The following is a 23,745-nucleotide window of genomic DNA, read 5'->3' as shown; positions in this document are numbered from 1 at the left end:
ATAGAGAACTTAATTTAGATTTGTATTTCCCCAGGCAATATTAGCATATCTTAGATAACTTTGTATATAAGAAAAGTAGAGAATTTTCAGATTCTCCTGGGAAAGTATAGTTTTGACTTTGTAAAGTATACCGATACTTTTTGATATTTTTGTATCTAATGTTTTTATATGGGCTTTCCAAGAAATCGTTTCGTCAATAATTATTCCAAGAAATTTAATAGTTTCAGTTCTTTCGATGTTTATGTTATCAATTTTTAGTAATGCCCAGCCGGCACAAACACGTGTTTTTAGAATCTAAAATGTTAACACCTTTTAGACGTCTAAATTCAAATAACTATAAGACATCTAATTGTTTTTATCTATAAGACAACAAATAATTGCTGCCTTAAGCCGTCTAAAAAAAGACTATTATTAGATGTCTTATATTTATTTGAATTTTGACCTCTAAAAGGTGTTAACATTTCAGATGCGAAAAAATACGTCTTAAAGACGTGTTTGTGCCGGCTGGGTGGTAGCATGCTTGGTATTTTGTTTTTTTGCTGGTTGGAATGAAACAAGATGTATTTTGTTTTTTCTTGATTTAAAGATCGTTACTATAAATTAAAAGTAAAAGAGGACCAAGAATGGAACCTTGGGGAACTCCGCATTTTATTTTTAGTAAATTAGAATATTTATTATTGTTCGAAATAACACATTGTTGTCTGTTACACAGATAACTTTTAAACCAGGCTAGTATTTTTTATTCCATATTTTTTCATTTTTTTTAGTAAGATATCATGATTAATTGTGTCAAATGCTTTGGATAGGTCTATAAAAGTTCCCAATACAAATTGCTTTTTATTAAAAGAATCTTTTATGCTATTAACTAAATCTAAAATTGCATGTTCTGTTGAGTGCTGTGCTTGAAAGCCGAATTGTTTCTTATTTAAGAACTTGTTTTGAATTAGGTATTCATATAATCTATTGTAGATTATTCTTTCAAGTATTTTAGAAAAGGTTGGAAGTATTGAGATTGGTCTGTAATTGTTTATTAGAAATGTTTCACCGGTTTTAAAAATAGGTACAATTTTAGCTACTTTTAATTTATCTGGTACAGTTCCTGTTATAATTGATGATTTAAATATTTCGAAAATAGGTTTGCGTATCTCCGAAAAGACATTGACGACGATATTACTGCAAATGTTATCTATAAATACTAATATAAATTACTGCAAATGTCGTCATATTAATTTTTATCTTTCGCCGCTATAAACTTTTAAAAAACTTTTTACGTTGGCACAAAGGTTTCTTATTTTTTTTATCTTTTACTCATTGATATTGAACTAATCAGGTAGGGAGGAGGGGGGTCAGAGTATGTGCTGCTTGAGTGATAATGTTAAACAAATTATTTTGACATCATCACTCGAGCTAGTCTGTTTTTTTCTTTGAAACTTTGATCTATCTTAATTGCGTACATCGCTTTTAAACACTGTTTTAAATAGTTTAAACAATTATTTACATATATTGTCGTCTTTTATTTTTATTTTCATTTTTAATTTATAAATGTAAAAAAATAAATGCTAAATAGTATTTAATTTTTAACAAGACATTTTTGACTATTTCCACTTTTCAAATAGCTAAAACAACTTTTTAATTGACGACTGTAGATAAAAACACTAACATTAATGTATAGTGTTTTTATCTACAGTCGTCAATTAAACAACTTACATATTATGTAAGGTTGCCAGATGTCCGGCTTTTACGAAGGAGAACACAGTAAAAAAATATATTTTTACAGGTTTGGTGCTGTATTCTCTTCCGTAAAAGTCGACATCTGGCAACCCTAATTATATGGAAATATTTAAGTTTTTTTAAATACTTTATTTTAAAATTAGAAATTTAAAAATACTTAAAATTTTTAAACTTCGTATTTTTATTCATCTAATTTTATATTATAATTTTTATCATTAAATAAATTTAAAAGTTAAAAAATTTAATTAAATCGAAAGTTTTCGAAAGCTCGATAACTTTGACTTAAAAAACTTGGTTGGCTCGCCAATTTCCGAATATTTGTTAAAAGAACTGTTGTTGCAGTATGCTACTCTAGTTAATTTAAATAAGTAACAAAGGCATTAAAGGTACAGAGCGAGATTCTTTCTCCACACGAGGGCAGCAACTAAATTTAATCGGGACATTTAAATATCTAGTATACTAGGTATTTAAATAAAAAAATATATCTAAATACAAAACTTAATTATTCTTTTTTAATTTACAATTACAAAATTTACGTAAATTTTGTATTTGTAACTTTTACGTAAATTTGTAAAATTTACGTAAATTTTGTATTTGTAAATTTAAAAAAATAATTAATTTTTATGTTTATAAATATTGTTTAATAATTAACAATATTAATATCGTTTTTTAACTATCTTCTTTTATGTTTTGCACAAATATAACATAAATGATACGTTTCATTGCAAGTTTTATTTTTGATTTGTTGTTGTCGTTATTTTCGGTTTATTTTACCAACTAACTTATTTTACCGAAAGCATAATTAATTATTTTAATAAAAAAAAGTCATAAACATATTTTTAAGTATAGCATTTATTAATATGCAAAGATCTTTGTAACATTCCGAACTTAAGATAAACAGTAAAAATGTAAATAAATAGTTTTTAAATAATAAGAATAATTAATAAGAATAAACAATAAGAATAATTAAAATAACTTATGAAACATTGAAAAATTTTTAATTAGAGTTACTAATACTAAGTTAGTAATACTAACTAATATTACTAACTAATAGTAATATAATAACTGACGTCAATCAAAAATTAAAAAAAAAAAAAGAAGTTTTTTTTCACTTTTGAATAAATAATTTTGCTTGTTAAATGACAACGCTTTTTTATACGCAAAAAATCGATCCACTTAATTCATTTTTTCGCCGTGCGTAATAGCGTCTTTTACTATTTCTTCGTAATAGCGTTTTTTACTTGTCAAGCGAGACACTTATAACCTGAAACTGATTTAATTTTTTTTTTTTTACTATGAACTTTTGGGAATTTTATGATTGTTTGGGATGGTGCCATCAGGCTGGCTAACACCCTATATATATATATATATATATATATATATATATATATATATATATATATATATATATATATATATATATATATATATATATATATATATATATATATATATATATATATATATATATATATATATATATATATATATACATATATATATATATATATATATATATATATATATATATATATATATATATATATATATATATATATATATATATATATATATATATATATATATATATATATATATATATATATATATTGTGCACGTCATAGTACCACATGCTTTTCTAGAGTTTATGGCTATCTATGCCATAAACTCAAGAAAAGTGCACATACTCTTATATCATCTCCTAGTCATCTCCTAGTCATGAAGTATTTAAATCTACTATCTACACTACGAGTGTTAAGTACATATGTACTTAACACTCGAAATTACAATAAATAACGACTTTTCTTGTTTTAAGAACAACATTTTAGTTTTTTATGGCATTGAGGAATTTTTTGTTTTATTTTAGTAATGAATGAAAAAAAAAAGTTTTTTTCTAAGATTTTTTATTTGCTTAAAAGATCATCAATCTTTTGCACCCACTGACGAAAAAGCTATAAAAGGAAAAGGTAAAAATTAGAATAATTTTTTAATTCTTCATAAAAGTTAAAATTTAATACTATTGTAATGAATTTTTTACTTTCAATGCAAAAATATTGCAGTACCATCTTTTTCAGGTAAAAAGAATTTAAAAAATTTTATACTGCCTATATTATAAACTTTCGAATGATGATTATATTCTCTATTTTTCATTAATATGTATGTTAAAAAAATGATAATTACTAAAACCATTTAAAATATTTATCAAAAATTTGTTAAACCTCTAACTTCACGAGGCAATTACCATTATCTATTAAGAGTGGAACAATATGGTACACCATATATAGTTTTGATTAAAACTTACACTAAAAAGTGTTATTTTTATTTAAAATGATAATACACTGTTGTCTTTTATAGAGGTAGTTTTTGGCTTAACTATTTTAAGGCTTGATTTTACAAACCAAACCTTTGCTTCTTTTTTAATTAAAACTTCATTATCAATGATGTCCAACTTCTTTGACAAATCAATAAAGATTTCCAAATTAGATTTTTCTTAAATGGTTTGCTAAATCCAATTTGTAAGATCAAGGGTTGCATGACGTCATATGTTGAGTGGCGCTTTTGGAAACCATATTGACTTTTAAGTATTTGTATTTTTTACTGTGGACTATTCTTTCAAGCGGTTTTGAAAATACAGGAAGGATTAAAATTGGCTTATAGTTGTTTAAAAAGTATATTTTTCCTGATTTGTATATGGGTACAACTTTAGATATTTTTAATTTTTATGGTACGATACCTGCTTTAATTAATGAATTGAATATTTGGAAAATAGAATACCTATCTCCATCAAATAATGTCTTGAATAAGACATTATTTTTTGCTAATCGCTTTCAAATATGGCTAAAAATAATGTTTTATTTATTCTTCATTTCAGTTGATGAAGATACTCTCTGCTTTTGCACCAACCATGGTTGGTGCAAAAGTGGTCTGTTGGCAAATCATTTGAATTTTTAATTTATAAGCAATTGGCGGAATATTTCCAACCGAGAGTACAAATGAAGAAGCGAAAGCTTCTTGAAAAATGAAAATTCTTAGAAAAATGGAACGAACAAGAAAAAGCCTAGCAATATATTCGAGAGTCTATCCAAATAAGGAAATAGAACAAAAAAGAACTCAAAAATACAGTTTAAAATCCAGCTTACTCAAAATCTACTATGTAAACGGTAAGCCTCAATGTTCAAATATGCTTATTAGGAAATAAAACTCTAAAGCATTGAACGGGTTATTAATGCATTTAAATCTTTTACGTCACACCAAAAGCAGCCATATTACTATTTATTTTATTAACGACTTAGTGCTTCTCGGGATTTACAAGTATGCATTTCTTTTAAGCTTTTGTTTTAATTTAGAAATACAATACTCTTGTTAAAAAAACGAAAATTTAAATGTTAGTAGAACATTGATTGTGTTTTCCTTATGTTTCTTTTTTTTAATTTTCTTTTTAAATATAATTTTAGTTACCAGCTTGCACACTTACGTTGGGCCAACGTATGTAAATACATCGCGAACGTCGGCTGTTTTCTCCGATGCAAATACAAAGGTGATTGAATGTTAGTTTTATCGTATTTATTTAAATGAAAACATTATTAACGACTTGATTAAAAATGGTTAGCTATTTTAAAAGTTGGTTGTTTTTTTCAATCTAAACCCAACGTTAATTCAATGTATAGGGATCAGCGTATTCAATGTATAGGGATCATCCAATATATAGGGATTAACGTTGATCCAATGTATAGGGATCAACTTTGATCCAATGTATAGGGATGAACGTTGATTCAATGTTAATAACCCAACTTTTATCGAATGTGTATGGATTAACGTTGGATTTTATACATTGGATCAACATTGATCCAGATACATTGGAATAACGTTGGATTACAGTGGATCAAAATTGTGTTTTCATCAAGAAAAGACAGATATACAAATATATATTTGTATAATTTATAAGAATTATTTATCATTCAAATACTCCAGTTGATTATAGAAGTATGTTTTGCTAATATATTTTTCTCTTTTTTTGTATCGAAATATACAACCACAAAAAAAAAAATAAGCATGAAGAATGCCTAATTAGCTAGATGTATCGTCGGTAGTGTTGTTTAATTAGCTAGATGTATCGTCGGTAGTGTTGTTTAATTAGCTAGATGTATCGTCGGTAGTGTTGTTTAATTAGCTAGATGTATCGTCGGTAGTGTTGTTTAATTAGCTAGATGTATCATCGGTAGTGTTGTTTAATTAGCTAGATGTATCATCGGTAGTGTTGTTTAATTAAAATGGTTAAAATATGTATAGTAAGTACATATATATAGTTATATATGCGTACAAATATGAAATATTTAACTTGTATATACATATATTAAAAATAAAATATAAAAATAATAAATAAAATAAATTCCTATAAAAGTCAAGTATAACGTTGTGCAAACGTAAAGTATAACGTTAAATTAACTTAAAATACAACGCTTTGCCAACGTAGAATACAACGTTGGATCAACGTAAAGTATTAAGCAATGCCGACATAAAATACAAAACTATTTTTTGGTTGTTGGCGACGTTGCATTTGTAACCAAAATGATGTAAAATCAAGGTTGGCGGCGATGGCCAACGCAACGCGCAAAAATGTACTAACATTATATCAGCGTATGTGTGCTAGCTGGGTAGTTGCATGGATTGCGAACAATAACTAGGAGTCGAGCCGGAGCCGTATATATTCTAGGAGCTGGAGCCGGAGCCGCGTCATAAAAGCTTACATAAAGGTACGTCTGGGCGGAGGGGAGGGTTATTAGGAATACAACTATAAAGCACGTACACAAGTATATCAGTAAATTAATGCATTTTTGGACATCTTTTTGATAATTTTTTGACTGTGCTTATATGAAGTTCATACTTTATTAAGTATGAACTTCATATAAGCACAGTACTTTATTAATGATTCAAACCAATTAGGTTGTGCAAATATTGAGCTCATAACTATGAGACTTGACTTAACTGCAAATTTTGATACTAAAATTAGTTTACATATAACTATGTATATAGTCCACCAAATTAAAAAACTCTTATTAATTACTTATGATTCTTTTTGTACTTTGTCGCGCCATTTTATCCCGCTTTTTTTGTACTTGCATTTTTTCATACGAGTAAAATTTTATTTATAATTACTATGTTATTTTAACTTAATTTTCTGTACTTAAGAAAAAAATATGAAATATAATAAAGATTTTCGAGAGTAGTAAAAAGTTTTTGAAGTATTTCAAGATCCAATAGATAATCGCAGCTTACTAAATCCTGTTTTCAGCTTCAGAAATTCAATTGGTCCAACAAAACCTTCAAAAGACAAAAAAACTATGCAAAATTTAGTCTAAATAATATTTTAAAAGAATATTATAAACTGCCTTTTAGTACTTAGAAACCCTTTTAAGCATCTTGTAAACAGATATGTACTAGTCTGTCTCCTATAAAATGTTTTACCGTAAATTTTAAAAATAAAAACACGGCACTTCAAAAAAAACAAACGTGAAACACTTGCAAGAAAAAGCGTATCTATGAAAAAGTGCAAATAAAATGGCACAAAAAAAAAAGTGTCACGAATCTTTACTAGGAATTTTTTAATTAGGTGGACTATATACATCGTGATAATTAAACTACACTCTTTAAAAAAAACGTTGAAATTAATTTGGATACAATTCAAAAACCAAAGTTTAATTAAGGTTAACCACAGAGCTTTAAATACTTTAATGTTTATGTGGTTTTTAGAAACCCGCATACTAATTTTATTTTATAAAAGTTTATTGTTTTTTTATGTTAAAAAGTATCAAAATGATTTTGTACCTTGTATATCCTGCTCCTGTACAAACAAATACTGACATAAAATTCGGGTCTTTTGAGTATAGGTTATCAAAATACGTCTGCCAACTATCAGTAACAGGTTCAATAACTAATGCAGCACTTAGGAGTAAATCAAGCGTTAAATCTGTATTGCATAATGGGCTATCTATATTAAAAACTTCCTTTTTATCAACAATTTTTAAATAATCTTGAAGTTCACTGGCATTTGGATATACCTTAAGGTCTAAAGTAGCATCTCCGCGATTCGCTGAATTATTGCAAAACCTCCAATTTGGTATATCCACATAAGTGTAATAATTTGGATAGTCAATATCGTTTAGAGCTTCAATTCCCTTATCGTATAAGTTTGTATTAGTCAAGTCCAAATCTTTCAATGTAACATTGATAATGTCAACATCGCTAATTGCAAGAGATACAAAGAGTGTTAAGTTAAGAACAGGTTTATAGTAATAAGTAACATTATTTTCAGCAATCTTGGTATTGTTATCATACAACCAATATGTCAAAAATCGAATGCTACTGCTTTCTCCTTTTAATATACTATTTTTTAAATTCTTTGAATCAGACTTTTTTACGCTGTATTCCAAATCTTCAAAATACACATTGGTCGGCAAAGGTAAGTAACCATTTTGATCTAAGTATTTGGGATGTTGTACTATAAATCCATTGCTGTTGATTATAACTGTGTGACTAAAATACCCTAGTTCACTAATTGGAGCCAACTGAGTTAAGGCGCGTATTAACATATCTAATCCAACAACGCCTACAAGATTAGTGGAGTTAAATACTCCAAGAGACATTGTTAAAATCATACCAGCCCCACTACTGTCCAAGTATACTGGAGATATTTTTGGTTGAACATCTGCTTTGTGCTGAACAATTGGTTGACTTAATACTTCTAAATACTGTATCACAGTATTCCAAACATTTCCAAGAGTTTGAATTTGATAGAAGTGACCTCGATTATTGCAAGCCATTTCTTTAAGTACTCTATCATTCGGATTTTTTATCCTTCCAACAAGATAAGTAAAAACTCTGACACTCTTGTCGTTGTTCCATCTATCTAAGAAACTTTTAGCAGTGTTGGAGTAATCTCCTTCAATACCATCGCTAAAGAACAGAATGATCTTGTTGCAACGAGATGAATATGTTCTGTTATACTCCTGTCCTATAAAATAAAAAGATATTGGATACATAGCAATTAACTTTTTTGTAAAATTTTAGATAAATAAAAGTTGTTACTACATGCATACACATACTTTTTTGTAAAATTTTAGATAAATGAAAGTTGTTACTACATGCATACACACGTATGTTTTGAGTTATAGGTAGTAATAATAAAGGAGCCTTTAAGATGGTTTGCCTAATTTTTTTAACCAAAATATGAACGAATAAAAAATATGTAACACTTTAAACTGAATGAAATTGTATTTACTCTAAATTTATAATTTCAAAGTCTGATTATCCATAGTTTTATTTTGATTAGTTTTTATAAATAAAACATTTTTCTATTTATTTATCTCAAAGTTAGCATTTTCATACTCACTAAGTAATGGATTTTTGGTGTCTTAAACACCAAAAATCCATTACCTAATAAGTAAAAATTCACTTAACAAAAAAAGTTTTCATTTTACACTGTGTTTCATCAACAAAGATTCAGAAATAAATGATCAAATTAATAAAACTTCAATCTATATAAAAATTAAATTACAGGAAGTCGCAAATTTCGAAACTACTGTAAATTTTCGCACATTTGTGGAATTTGCTGACACTATCATAAAAAGAATTCTTTAAAAATGATTACCTATGCTTTTTTTTAAATGTTCGTTTAAAAAGGGTATTTAATTTTAAAATATTATTTGAACTCATTTATTTTTATAGTTTTTTAGGAGAAACTTATTTTTGTGCCTACATTTAGAAATTAATTCCAAAGAAAATAGTTGCTCTGTATTAAAATATATATATATATATATATATATATATATATATATATATATATATATATATATATATATATATATATATATATATATGTATATATATTAAAGCTAGGGCAAGGGATACTTGTTAAGGTCCCTCCCCTTACATATAAACATATTGGGTAGGCCAAAAACAAAGTTTTGTAAAAATTAAATATGTCTGGAAAAAAAAAACATGCACGGCGATTTTTTTTGCCTTAAAAATTCCCAAAGCTTTTTATAAAGAAATACAAAATTTTGTACAAAACGTCCACAACTTTTTTATTTTAATGAAAAGTTGGAAAAAATTACCATCTTTAGCATTGAATTAGGGTTATAAATATAAATTTATGTATTTTTATTTTTTATTAAAATGTAAATATATATCATGCGTATTTTTATAAAATCTGCTCTTTAAAAGTTATATAGGTATTGAAATTCAATTTATTTAAAAAACTAGTACAAAATCTAGAAATAATCAGCTGGATAGACTAATGACGGTTTCCTTAACTACCAATGTTATTACTAATAAAAATAAATTTCATTTGGATCTCAAATTCCAGTTTACAACTACATGCCTAAATTACAGTTAAAAAGTAGTTTTAAGCAAAATAGACATAAAAATCACTGTTTTTTAATGAAATACACATATATTTACGACATTAGTAATCAGAAGGTATATGTTGTAAACTGGAATCCTAGATATACACATTATGAACCTATGTGTAAATTTTTAGGTCATAAGATGCATCATGGATCAAGTCTATCCACGAGTTTATAGTAGGTTACTTTATCGGTAAAAAGATGGTTCAGAAACCATTTTGAATTTTTCAATTCGTTATTCGGAGAAATTTTATTTACTTGGCGCGTAAAAATAAAATAAACTGTTTTCGTTACATCCGTATCCGAAAATCTTGTAAAACATAGCAAGTGGGAGAAAATCAATAAAAAAAAATCGCCGTAATGATCCTTCACGCATAAGAGTACGAGCTGTTAAAAAAAATATATAAAAAATTGTTGAGTGGTGTCAAATATGATTCGCTTACTTTCAGTTTTTGGCTAATATATGTCAAAATTGATATTAGTAGTTACTTTAAAGGTTTGAAAACAGGTTCATTTTAAATAAATAACATTTGCGTCTCAATACGACGACCGAATCTTAAAAAATTTTTCGTCGTTTTAGTAAATCTCTACTTGTCAAAAAAATCCTATGCGTGATACATAAATTGTACTTTTCTAATGTAAATGCAATTTTCATTAGCATTTTTTTAAGAACAATTTTTCCATACCAAGGGACTTATTGAAAATTGCAAGAGAAAAGTTTTTCTAAAGAGGCTATTTGATTTTAATAATTTTAAAATGTATAATAACATATCTTGTTGTCTGTTTTTGAAAAAGGTTTTCCAAAAAGGACCCAAAGAACAATTCTAAAATATGATGACAGGATACAATCCAGAGAAGGTTTTTTATAAATTTGCATTGCAAACGTTTTCATAGACCGTTTATCGTTTAACGTATTTATCATTTTCATAGATTTTTATTCTCAAGACTCAGATTCCTAATTGAAACTGAATTTTAACAAGTCATTTTTCCAGCCCAATCTTTTAGCTTGGACTCCACTTTTAACATTTGCGAAAGTTCTCTTTTGACATTTGAGAAAGTTTCAAAAACTAGTGACAGTGTGTTGCATCTGGTTGCAATAAAAGAAAACATAGTACCAGTAAAAAAAATGACAGTGACGGAATCTCTGATGATAAATCATCTTTAAAACGGAAGTTTTCTAGAACATTATATAGTTTACTTTCCTAATTATTTTAAAAAATAAAAATACATAAAATTTATTGATCTCTGTTAGTTTGCTTGCAATGTGAAAAAACGGATTTAAATAATATCAGTTGTAAAATAAAGTATATCACACGTTATTTTTCCGACTAATTTTGTTTCTGATTTCCTTCATTTTAACTTATATACATTTTTTTAACTTTTTTCTTTTTTTCAATATCAGAAAATGAAAGAGAGAAAAGTTCCTCTTAAGAATCGTCCATAAATTACGTTACAAACTTTCACAATAAAATAAACAAAAGATCAAAGTTTTCCTTCGCAGTGTTTTAACTTAGATAAAAAATCAAAAGAGACCATAAGTTGAATGAAAATCACCGCGTAAAAGAGCTTAATATCTCCTACTTCTGTTTTTAAAATATTTTTTGGGTTTTGTAATTTATGGATGAACCCTTAATAGATCAACTTTTGAAAATTCCGAAAAAGTGATTTTGAAACTAGTGTTATACCTATCTGCATGAAAGTTGGTTCCCCCAAAAAACATGTAATTGCAGCTTAACTCCATAAAAAAATAACAGAACGTAGAAACAAGATAATTGAGTTTTTGAAAAAGAAGGTAAAATCGGAACATCAAAACTCTCCAAGAATAAAAAAAAAAAGCATCTCTTAAATCAGTTGTAAAAATATCATCAAATTGTGAAGAAATGCTATTAAATTCATTTTCAGAAGTTTCTCAGCCTCTAACCAGTAGAATGATTATGTGTGAAAAAGAAGAAACTTATAATTATGTACGAAAAACATTTAGTTTTAATTTACCACGTCAAGCGCAAATTAGGAATTGTTATAGAAAAGTTTCAGCAGAACCAGGTTTTACAAAGCCAGCTTTTGCAGCACTTAAATACAAGGTTATAGAAGCTGAAAAGTTAGGACCTAAAGTCATTTGCTCACTTATGTTAAATAAAATGGCTTATAAAAAACGCATAGCATGGGATCGAAAAGCATTTAAGGGGTATGTTGATATTGGGAATGGCATTCAAGATGATTCATCCCCGGTTGTTAGTATAAACAGCTCATGGAAAGTTCAATGCGGATATTTTTTTATAGATGGGTTAAATGGTGCTGAACGAGCAAACATTGTAAATTTATGTATTAAAAGATTGACAGATGTTGGTGTTGAAGTTATATCACCAACATGTGATGGACCCTCGTGTCATTTTGATGTTATCAAACCTTGGTGTTTCAATTGATGCTGTAAAAATGAACACTTCTTTCACTCATCCTCTCAACTCTGATAAAAAAGTTCATACTCTCCTCTATATACTGTCACATGCTAAAGCTAATTCGAATTGCTTAGCAGATAGTGATGTTTTGTTTGATAGTACAAACATTGCAATATTATGTAAATATATCGTTTATCCTCAAAACTGCAAGAAAATGAAGGATTACGCCTCGGAAATAAATCAAGACACATATCAATGTGCTAGTCTTGTATTGCTAATTATAATGCTTCAAACGTTTTTTAGAAATTTTTTTAGTTCTAGGAATGCACTTAGAGTTAATAATTACGAAACAGCTAATTTAATGACATTCGATTTGAATAGGTGCGTTCATATGGAATGCGTTATAAAAATCGATAAACTGAAAGTTAAAAAGAGATTTTGATAAAGATTTTAATTTGTAGAGTTTGTTTTTAGACTTTAATAGTATTTTGTTTTATTCATATATTATTATAAATAAAATTTTAGTTTAGTCGGTATATTTTTACTTTTACTCAGAAAATAAATGTATTAAAATAATAATGGTGGGTTAAATAAAATTTATAAATATATATCTAACTTATATATTCTGAAATTGCATAATTAAACCATATATTATACTCATATGGCCGTATAATTGTATTAACTAATCATTAAATTCCATTACATGGAATTGTTTAATCAATTGCAAATCGCTATGGTTGACCATTGCTTTTTTTCTTAACTATTTTATAAGTTTGCAGCTTTAAAGATATGGTTAAGTTGTCAAAAGTAAGTAGGAGGACTGATCCTGGTTGGAAGTATTGTGTTGACTTCCTCCAAAAAGGTCGCAGGAAGGCAAAACTTATATATATGTTGAGTGCAAATTTTGTTTGAAGAATATCACTAGGGGAACTAAAGGCTAAAAAAGCATCTTGCAAAGACTCATAAGAATGTTGCCGGTTGTCCACGAGACAATAGAGCGAGGGTAAACGAAGAGCATTCAAAGAAATGGAGGAGATTTGTCAAATGGGAATGCAAGAGCCATTTACTACTGAAAGCGATCCACAATTATAAAAAGCCCCAATAGACTCAAGTGCAGTCAAGTTAAACAGACAAGTTTAACTTGACTGCACGTTTTTAGAACTTTGCGTTTTGTTGGTATGGTAGGATGGTTTTGTTGAATAATTTTATAGAATTTTATATTAACATAGAGTATTTTTAAAAAGTAGAACAGTCAAATTTTTTTACAGTTTAGGTGTTATTTTTATTGAGAAACGTTAATATAGAATTTATTGACACCTAAAACTATGTTGCATTTCGTGAGCTTAATAAATATTGAAGACATGTTCTTATTTTTTTCAAACCTATTCTTTTGCTTAAGTTTATACATTTTTTATGAGCATGTTAGCATGCAAAAATTAAAGGCTTTATCTTGAACAGCATAATCCCTATATTTACTTGCACTTTTGGTACCTAATTTTATATTTTTCATACCGATTTTAAGGAAGATAGAGGGGGGAGGGAGGAAAGAAAGAAGTTTGTACGTGTTTCTATTTTAATATTTCGCCAGCCGAGTACCAAGAGGCCGTATATCCAGTTTTGACCTTTTTTCTGTTTATTACTAAAAAATGTTCTCTATGATGAAATCTATGGTTTGAGTGATTCTAGTCACAAAATTCATAAAACTAAAGGTTATATTAAAAGAACTAAAAGGCCGTATGTCCAAAAAAGTGATGACTGTTATTATTAACTAGCCATATGTCCTTTGACCAATCAGATTAGCCAAGACTTTCTTTAGGCTGTTAAGCAACCGCTAAAATTCTATTTGTTATCAATAAAATGGCGTACCATGAAACTACTGATGAAGTCTCTCAAAGGTATATAAATATAGAGTTCTCTAAATTATAAAATCACGAATTGTTTAGACTATTCAATGCTTACTACCTAGTTCTACATATTAAATATATTATAATGGTTAATATTGTTATTGTAAATATATAATATTTAATAATATAGAAACTTAAAGGAGCAAGATTACATTCAATTACAACATGATGTTCAATTCAACTACTCTGAATCTATCTCTGTTTTTCAATTACAACATAATGATAAACACGATGATTTTCTTAATCAAACTGATTCGATCAGCGATGCCACGAAAACTAGCATAAAACACAGGAGAACTGACGCGCAAATACACTCAAACGAAAAAGAGACCCTACCTCCTGGAAAGAAGAAATGAGAAAAAAACTTAGACATAGTGGTCAGCAATACATATCCTCAAATGGCAGAATACAACGGGGGGAATTTATAAAAGACTGTAAGAAAGACCTCACTCAATGTCGTTTTAAATGAAAATTAAAAATTAACGCTGCTGATCAAAAAACTTTGCACAAACAATTCTGGATTTTAAATGATCAAGAAAAGCGACTTTTTTACTCCCAAACTGCAATTGTCGAGAACAAAAAAATGATTTTTTTTGTTGAAAATTCAGAATTGAAAAAATATAGTATATTACTTTATTAATTCTGATGAACTTACATGTCTTTGCAAAGAATTTTATCTGTATACTCAAGAGATATTGATAAAAAAAGAATTAGAAATTAACATTTAACAAAAAACAAAACAACCGGAACACCTCAACAGTATAAAAGAAGTAAAGTACCTAGTCGAACTGCCCCAAATTACATTAAAGGTTCTGTACGTAAGCATATTCAAAGCATTCCCAGAATCAACAGTCACTTTTGTCGGAAAAGTACAAACAAAGAGTACATTCAAGAAAATCTAAATATGACCATTTTGTATGAGAAATATATTGTGAAAAATGTGTTTCTGACAATTTCTAAAAAAAAAAGAATATATAGATCAATATTTAACACAGAGTTCAACATTGAAACTAAAAAAAGATAAATGTGACAAATCTAGAGCCTTCAAAATTGCCAAAATTATGTGAGTTCATAAATGCTTATAATACTTTATTTGGTTCCTGTGATAAGTTCTGTACTCTTTTTTAAATGTTCCATGTGGATTGGCACATGGGTTTAAAAGATGTCTATAATGATATTTTCTTTCTTGAATATGACATTATAGAACAGTAAGAACAGTTTTTTACTTACAGAACTTCTCCTGGCATTATGCTATGTGGCAGAATAAGAGTATTTTTAATGTAATACTACTAATAGAGTTTAATATACAGCGATATATACTACTGTCAGAGTGTTAACCTGTACTAGTCCTTTCCCTCTTTCGGAAGAAAAACTCTCATTACTTAGGATTCGTAACTTTAGTAAACTTAAAATAAACTTTTTATTGATTTCTTTTTAGATTCAAAAATCATCTCACTTCTTCAGAATTTAATTCTGATTTTGTTTTGATGAATAAAAAAAATTTGACTTCAATAATTTTTTATTAGAATAGTTAATAGGCTATACTAAAGTAACCTACTTATTGCTGTATATTTTATTTTATAAATATGAACCCCCGGACAAATGGTGTAGCAGAAGAGTTGAAAATGTTCCTGTTCTTTTGGTGGATGGTGTTTATGCTAATAGTTCAGTAAACGATAATTGCTAACGTATAAGTTGCTTAAGGAGCCGTTCTTACTGATATAGCATTGTTTTATTTAATGAATTTTGATTATCCAAAAGACTACGAGATCGGACAAAAATATGCTGCAGTATTTTTTTTTTTGATGACAAACGTATCTTAGCAGACTTAGCAAAACATTTCCACATAGTCATGAAAGACGGCATAATTTTTAAAGATTAGTATGTACAGTACCGTGAATAAGTTTTAGACCACTAAAGTATAACTAGACAATATTTACAATTTTTTTCCTATGTAATTTTTTAAAAGCGTACTTAAGTTTAATAAAATTTAAGAAAAGTTGAAAGAATATATTATTTTGAATAAATAAACAAAATTGGTGAGGAAACATGAGGTATTTGTTTGTTCATTTATTAAAACGATGTTTCATAACAACTACATCCAAAACAGGATATTCGAAGAATGCTGAAATCAGAGAAAAACAGAAATCAGAAAAACTGACTCCCTTGAAGATATAAAGAAAAGTGGCAGACCTCCTAAGCTAACAAAAGATGACAATAAATATTTAAAAACCCTATCTTTAAGAAATACAAGAAAAGCATCAACCGAGCTGGGAAAAGACATTAACACAGCAACTGGGAAAAATGTCAGCTCTTCTTTATTCGACGGCACCTACTTAAATTGGGATTAAGAGGATGTATTGCAATTCGAAAACCATTATTACGGTGTAACAATAAAGAAAAACAACTTAAATATGCAAAATAACACAAAGACTGGGCCCAGGAAATGTTTAATCGGGTTCAGTACACCGATGAGTCCAAATTCGAAATTTTTGAAACGAAAGGAGGCCAATATGTTTGAAGAAGAATTGAAGAAAGCCTATCAGCCCGAGTGTTTAAGCCCTACTATTAACACAGAGAAGGCTCTTTACAAGTTTGGGACTGTTTATCTTCATCTCGAGTAGGTGATTTGATCAAAATAAGGGCGACTCACCAGGGAACGTTATGTGGATATCCTAAGGCACCATGCTGTATCATCCGGAATGAGACTAATAGGTTATAATTTTATTCTGCAGCAGGACAATGATCCAAAACATTGTTCCCAAGTGACAAAAAATTATTTATATGAAATGGCAGAGGAAGGAGTACTGGAATTGATGACCTGGCTTCCCCAGAGTCTGGTTTTGAATATAATTGAGCATCTTTGGGATTGCCTGGACAGAAAGAAGGTTGAACATGCTCCCCAAAATGCTGAAGAATGTTTTGAAGTACTTCAAAGAGAATGGCACAACATACCCGAGGATTTTATAACTAATTTGAATGAATCTATTCCCCGGCGAATATTGGCTAGGATTGAGGCAAAAGGAGGACATAGTAAATATTAAAAGTTTTTTATGAAGTTTGACATTAAAAAGTTTGTAATTGTTCCATATTTTGTGTAAAATACATGTGTTTTAATAAGTTTATAATTTAGAACTACAAACTTAAATATTAGAGAAGAATTCTCCGGGATTTTTTTAAAAAATGTAAGTGGTCTAAAACTTATTCACAGTACTGTATGTATATATATCATAGAATAGTGTGTACACATTGCAAAAAATGATTTCTTACTTTAAGCAAAAAAAACAACTTGTTTTTAGCAATTTTTTACTTGTCAGTATGGTTGGCAATTTTTTGCTAAGCAAGAATTAAAAAAAAAAATCTTGTTTAGTAAAAAAATTCTTGCTTATTAAATAAATTCTTGCTTAGTAAAAAATTGCTTACCATACTGACAAGTAAAAAATTGCTTGTTTTAAGTAAAAAATTGCTCAAAACAAGATTTGTTTTTTGCTTAAAATAAGAATTCATTTTTTGCAGATATATATATATATATATATATATATATATATATATATATATATATATATATATTATATATTTGCATATATATATATATATATATATATATATATATATATATATATATATATATATATATATATATATTGTTAACTAATCTAATAATATATATATATATATTGTTAACTAATCTAATGTTGTTCAACTTAGTCGATTGGTAAAAAGTTGATTAGTAGGCTAGTCGAAAGTCGAAATTAGTCGACTAAGAATAAACGAATAGTCAATTTAATCGACTACAGACTTTCTACTAATTGACTAAAAGTCAGTTTAGTGAAAATCTTAAAATCCTTTTATCTTTTCATTCGATTTAACTTTCCAATCTTTTATTTTTGTTTTTTCGTTTAAAAACAAAAGCATGTACTATTACAACTAGAGATGTCACTGATAGTGGTTTTGCCGAATACCGAATACTCAGCTAGACGCTCGGCAGAAGCACCAAATATTGGCTGCCGAATATTTGGTGACACATTCCTAATTTGAGGGTTGCAAAATGATTCATTGAAGTGTATATTGTGGGTGTACTGACAAAAGACGTTAAGTTAAAAATTGGCAGTTTTGACTTAATGATGCAGTATTGTAAAAGTTTGCAACACTCTTCAAACTGGAAAAATACCAGTCGAATGAAACATCTATGTATTTCTCTGGTTATAAAAATACATCAGAATGTATTTTTATAACCAGAGAAAAACTTTTCTCTAGTTATAAAATTAATAAATTTATGACTTGGCTGTGTAACAGCCCACATTTTTTGTTGACTGCTACATCAATTTGTTTTTACTATAGTTATGTATGAGCGTATCATACTCTTCAAAACACTCAAAATGATTACAAATATAACCAGCTCAGGTATTTACATTTCAGAGGTAATTTTAGAAATTGATATAGATCTTCTCTAGAATCTGAACTTAAAACTTTGTTTAATTTTAATGGGAATGTCATTTGTACGGTTGCGATAAAACAATGCGATAAATCGTTTTCAGTGAAAGTTGCCTGACACCGATGAACCATCACCGGTGACAAATGGCACCGGTGATGATTCAGCTCTACTTTGTATAAGAAAAAGAAATGAAAACAATCAAACTCTACAAAACAATGCACACATATGAAGATGTGAGAAAGAATAATTTTAATTGCAAATGATATTAGTCTTTACATGAAACCGTTCGCTTAAATTGGACAGTAAACCCTAACAAGTGTGGTCAGCAAACGCAAAACATTATCCTAACAGAACTTGCTCAAAAAAATTTTATTTTCTCTTATGAAGTTTTATCTAATTTATAGCATATAAGAATTACTTAGCTGTAATAAGACCGGTGCTCTGTAATAAGACTGTAAGGATTTCTGGGAGCATCTTAACAACTACATAAAAAAAAAGAAAACAATTTTTTTTCTAATTAAAGAATCGGTTATGTACTTCATCAATTTTTTTTCTTTTGTTTACCCGATGCTTTTAATCTTCATAAATACTTCCATTCAGGGCCGCTTTAAGTTGGCTCGAGCCCTGGGCCATAATTAAGTTGTGAAGCTCCAAAATCAAAATGTTTTCTACACAATCACATTGTAAATATGATTGCAAAGACTTTGACATAAAGCAAGTATTTAAGGTAGTCCCTAAATCGTTGGGGTCTGGGAATAAATTGACCAGTTGTCGGAGCGGCCGTTCTCTCATTTTGTTTTGCTCCATTTCATTTAAATGACATAATGTTGAAAAATAAAAAGCAAAAATAAATTACTTTATTATTTTATGACAATTTATTTCAAAAAAAACTAATTATTTTCATATTTCAACTAAATCGACTTTTAGTCAACTTAGTCGATTTTAGAAAATATATTTGTTGATTTAGTTGAAAGTCGAATTATTTAACAGTCGTAGCAACACTGAAAACAAATTTATTTATTTATTGTAAAGTTTTGTAGGCAATATTATTATCCTAATAAATTCATTTAACTAGATCTCTTGTTGTAAATTATTGTTTTTAATAAAAGCTATTATTACGCATTTAATATAAAAATAATATATGATATTAAAAATGCAATTGTTAATAAGTATTAAACCAAACAAAATTTTTAGCGGTTGATTGGAGTTTTGCGGTTATTTATTGGACCATTACTAGCAGCCGCTATAAGTTGCAAGTCGATAACTTTTCGACATGTTAATACTGGCTAGTCATCAGCTAGTCACTTTTCCCGACTTTTACTGATGGTCTACTAAGTAACCGATGAGCAAAACTATAAGAGATAACTTAAAATGCTTATTTAGATCCACTGAAATTCCGCTGTAGAGTGATTGGTGGGTTTTGCATTTTTTACATGATATAAATAATTCGGACTAAAAATGAAATTCGGCAAAACTTAGAGATAAGATGCATAAACTTTTCAGTTGATTCAAAGTGTTTTCCAGTTGATTAAAGTTCGCTATTAGTCACGTTTATTTGATGTTCAGCTATTCGTGTTGTTTTATTTTTCCTGGTAAAAAACCCACATGAAAAGCGCCACATGAACATTCAAGTTAGTAAATACCCAGGTAAATATTTGGTGGTAGCTTTGATTTATTTTGGCATTATATGTTCAGTAAAGATTTTCCAAAACGAAAAACTGTTTTTATGCCAACTTTTCGAAACTCACGTCTAAGAATAAGGCCTAATTTAGGAACCCACGAAAGTATTATGGTATTATTTGTGTTAACTTGTTAGCAGTTTTTTTGGCAAGGATAGTTTTTAATTTTTTACAATGTCTAGAAGTTTATGTAGGCAAATATTTCATTTATGTAGGCGAAGCTACGTACGTAGCTTTTTCAATGCCTATAAACAAGGTCAATGCCTAAAAACAAGGTCTATGGTTGGTTTTCAAATGATGAAATCGGTCTGGTGAAACTAAAAATTCCTACACGCTAATTTGTAAAATTCAGAAAAATTTGAAAAGACTTATTTAGGCAATATGCATTAAATATCTTTTGATAAAGAAAAGTTTATTTTCATTGTTGATAAACAGATTTTTTGTGCAGAAAATATTTTAGGAAAAAAAAATAAAACGAATGTTTACATTAAACATTAAACGAATCACGCATACATCATGTAAGATGAATTATTTCATATTCGGTTGATTTTATTTTGAAATCATATTGGTTACTGTAGCGTATGTTATTTACTGCGAAATAATTGAAAACTTGGTTAAACGAATTTTTTTCTAAAATTTTTGAAAAAACAGAGAGGACAGATATTGGTTGAACTTATAATTGGTTGAACAATAGCTACTCACAAATGATACCTCCTCCTCCTTCTCACCTCCTTTAAATGATAGCTCCTCCTTCTCACCTCCTTTAAATGATAGCTCCTCCTTCTCACCTCCTTTAAACGATAGCTCCTCCTTCTCACCTCCTTTAAATGATAGCTCCTCCTCATCACCTCCTTTAATTACTTTAGCTATTTTTAATTGGTTGGTGGAAATTTCTTTATCATTTGAAAATTAAAAAAAATTAAAAATTTAAATTTATGTTAAAAAAAAAAAAATTTAAATTAAAAAAAAATATATGTAGTAAAGAAGTACATTTAAGTTGAAAAAAAAATTTGAATTAAAAAAAATATATGTAGTAAAGAAGTAAGTTTAAATAAAAAAAGAAATAAATAAAAAATTAAACAAAAAAATTAAAAAAAATACATTTGTAAAAAAAAAAAATGTTTTATAATATAAGGGGCTGTCCATAAATAATATCAGTGATTTTTCTCAATTTTCGACCCCCTCCCCCACCTCCCTCTTTTTCAAACTGTCAATTTTTGGCCAACCCCCTTACATATGATGTAAGTTTTTGTACGCCCCCCTCCTTAAATTAACATTAAAAACATGCGTAAACACCATTGATTTTTTTCTGGTTAAATTATACATTTATATAGTAGTAGATCTCAAATCATATTATAGAATACTATAGATACCTTATCAAATAATAAACAAGCCAATAAAAATTTTATAGCAATAATATAAATTCAATCACTCCTCATCTTCCCATTGGTGAAGATTGGTGATCTTCGATAATAATGACAATTGTATTTGAAATAACGACAAATGATTTTATCACGCTGGTAAATTTGAGTTAAAAATCTCCCATATCATAGTCCAAAAGAACATATTTCCCGTAAAAATTTGCCTGAATTTAGTAGAAAACAAGTATACTTTAAAACATGAATTATGCATAAATATAACGTATTTTAACGTAGATTTTTTAGAAGGTTTTTAGAAAAGATATAAAAAAAACATTTCATTAAAAAACACATTATAATAAGTGTTTTTAAGCGCAATTTTTTCTTTAATATCGTGCTGTATCAGTTTTGGAATCAAAACTGGTATTCGTTGAGGAGATTGCTTCAACGAAAAAGTTAAAAAACTAGCTATTAAATCAATTGCTATAAAGTTGCGTGTTTTGAGTTTACAACTTGCGTTTTTAAGTGTTAATAAGAAGCTAAAAGTTTCGAAAACGTGTCAAAAAACATGTATTTTTTGAGCTTTTAATGTTAAAAAGTGCAATTTGAAAATAATAAAAAAGTTGTAAAGACAAAATCTAGTTTTAAGTATATACAAGTCATTTCTTAAGTATTTAAGGAAATGGTTGAAAGCCTATCTACTACGAATATAACTTTTGATTCTCACTATTTGTGTTTCATCGAAAGATAAAAGCTTTGCACCCATTATGGACTTTCGTAACTTTTTATTTTTTATTATTTCAAAATATAATTTTTAGAATGATAAATATATAAAAAATGTACCTATGTTTAGCAATATATCTTTTAAGCATATTTTTATTTATTAATACTTGTTTAATGAGGCGTATGAGGGATGGAAGGCGTGAGTTTCTTTAAAGATTTAAATAATTTAGTCTTTCTTAAAATTGAAATGATCCCCCCCCCCCCCTTGAATTTAAAAAAATCTTATTATAATGCTAATTGAAACATAATTATATTATAATTACATTACATTACAACTACATTGCATTACATTATAATACATTACATAACATTTTAATAAAAATTATAACTGCATATGTTTTTCCTAAAAATCATTTACATATTTTTCTTATAGTGATAGTTAAACCCTAAAATCTTTTAAACTTATCCCTCCAATTTTTTTAAGTTCAACTATCCAAAGAAGAAAAGAACAGATTTTAATACTTAAAACTATAAATTATATATCTTTATTATTGGGTTTGTCATTAAATATATAAACTTTTTTTTTTCAGAGTAGTTTTATAAATCAATGTTAACAAAGTTTCAACTTTTCATAGCTTAAACTAGATTATTTAATAACTAAAAGTTTAGTTTTTTTTAAATCAATTTTAGAGAATGGCTCAAGCATCAAATCAACAAACGACAAGTGCAAAGTATTATGTTTGATAACGATTTTTTATTTTTTATTTTTTGCTTATTTGTTTATTTTAAAAAATGTGTATGCAAACTAAAATTTAGGTTGTATATAAAGAAAAAGAACTGCTCTAAGTTAAACATGTATTCTGGGTCATGTGATAAACATCGACCTCAGTCATGTTTTTGGAAAATCTCCTCTGCTCAAAGCATTTATCAGAAAAAAGTGCTGATGTTGAAACGAAAATCTCTAAATAAACACGATGTTTATAAAAGTAAGGCGTTAAATTTTTAATTGTGATATATTATGGCATATATAGGTTGTTTTATTTATATATATTCTTATATAATGAATATATATATATATATATATATATATATATATATTTATATATATATATAT

The 23,745-nt window shown here is 27.7% G+C and overlaps 1 protein-coding gene across 1 annotated transcript in view; it reads right to left on the bottom strand.

Moving 5' to 3' along the window:
- LOC100212792 (voltage-dependent calcium channel subunit alpha-2/delta-3) overlaps nucleotides 1-23,745 on the bottom strand; it is a 56,718-nt gene that overhangs the window by 14,871 nt on the left and 18,102 nt on the right. Inside the window, exon 4 of the mRNA XM_065814930.1 lies at nucleotides 7,558-8,743. Within this exon, the coding sequence (XP_065671002.1) occupies nucleotides 7,558-8,743 (1,186 nt within the window). The remainder of the gene's footprint in view (nucleotides 1-7,557; nucleotides 8,744-23,745) is intronic.

Source organism: Hydra vulgaris, chromosome 13 (genome assembly GCF_038396675.1).
Source record: "Hydra vulgaris chromosome 13, alternate assembly HydraT2T_AEP".
NCBI lineage: Eukaryota > Metazoa > Cnidaria > Hydrozoa > Anthoathecata > Hydridae > Hydra > Hydra vulgaris.
This window is presented reverse-complemented; position numbering and strand designations above follow the sequence as displayed.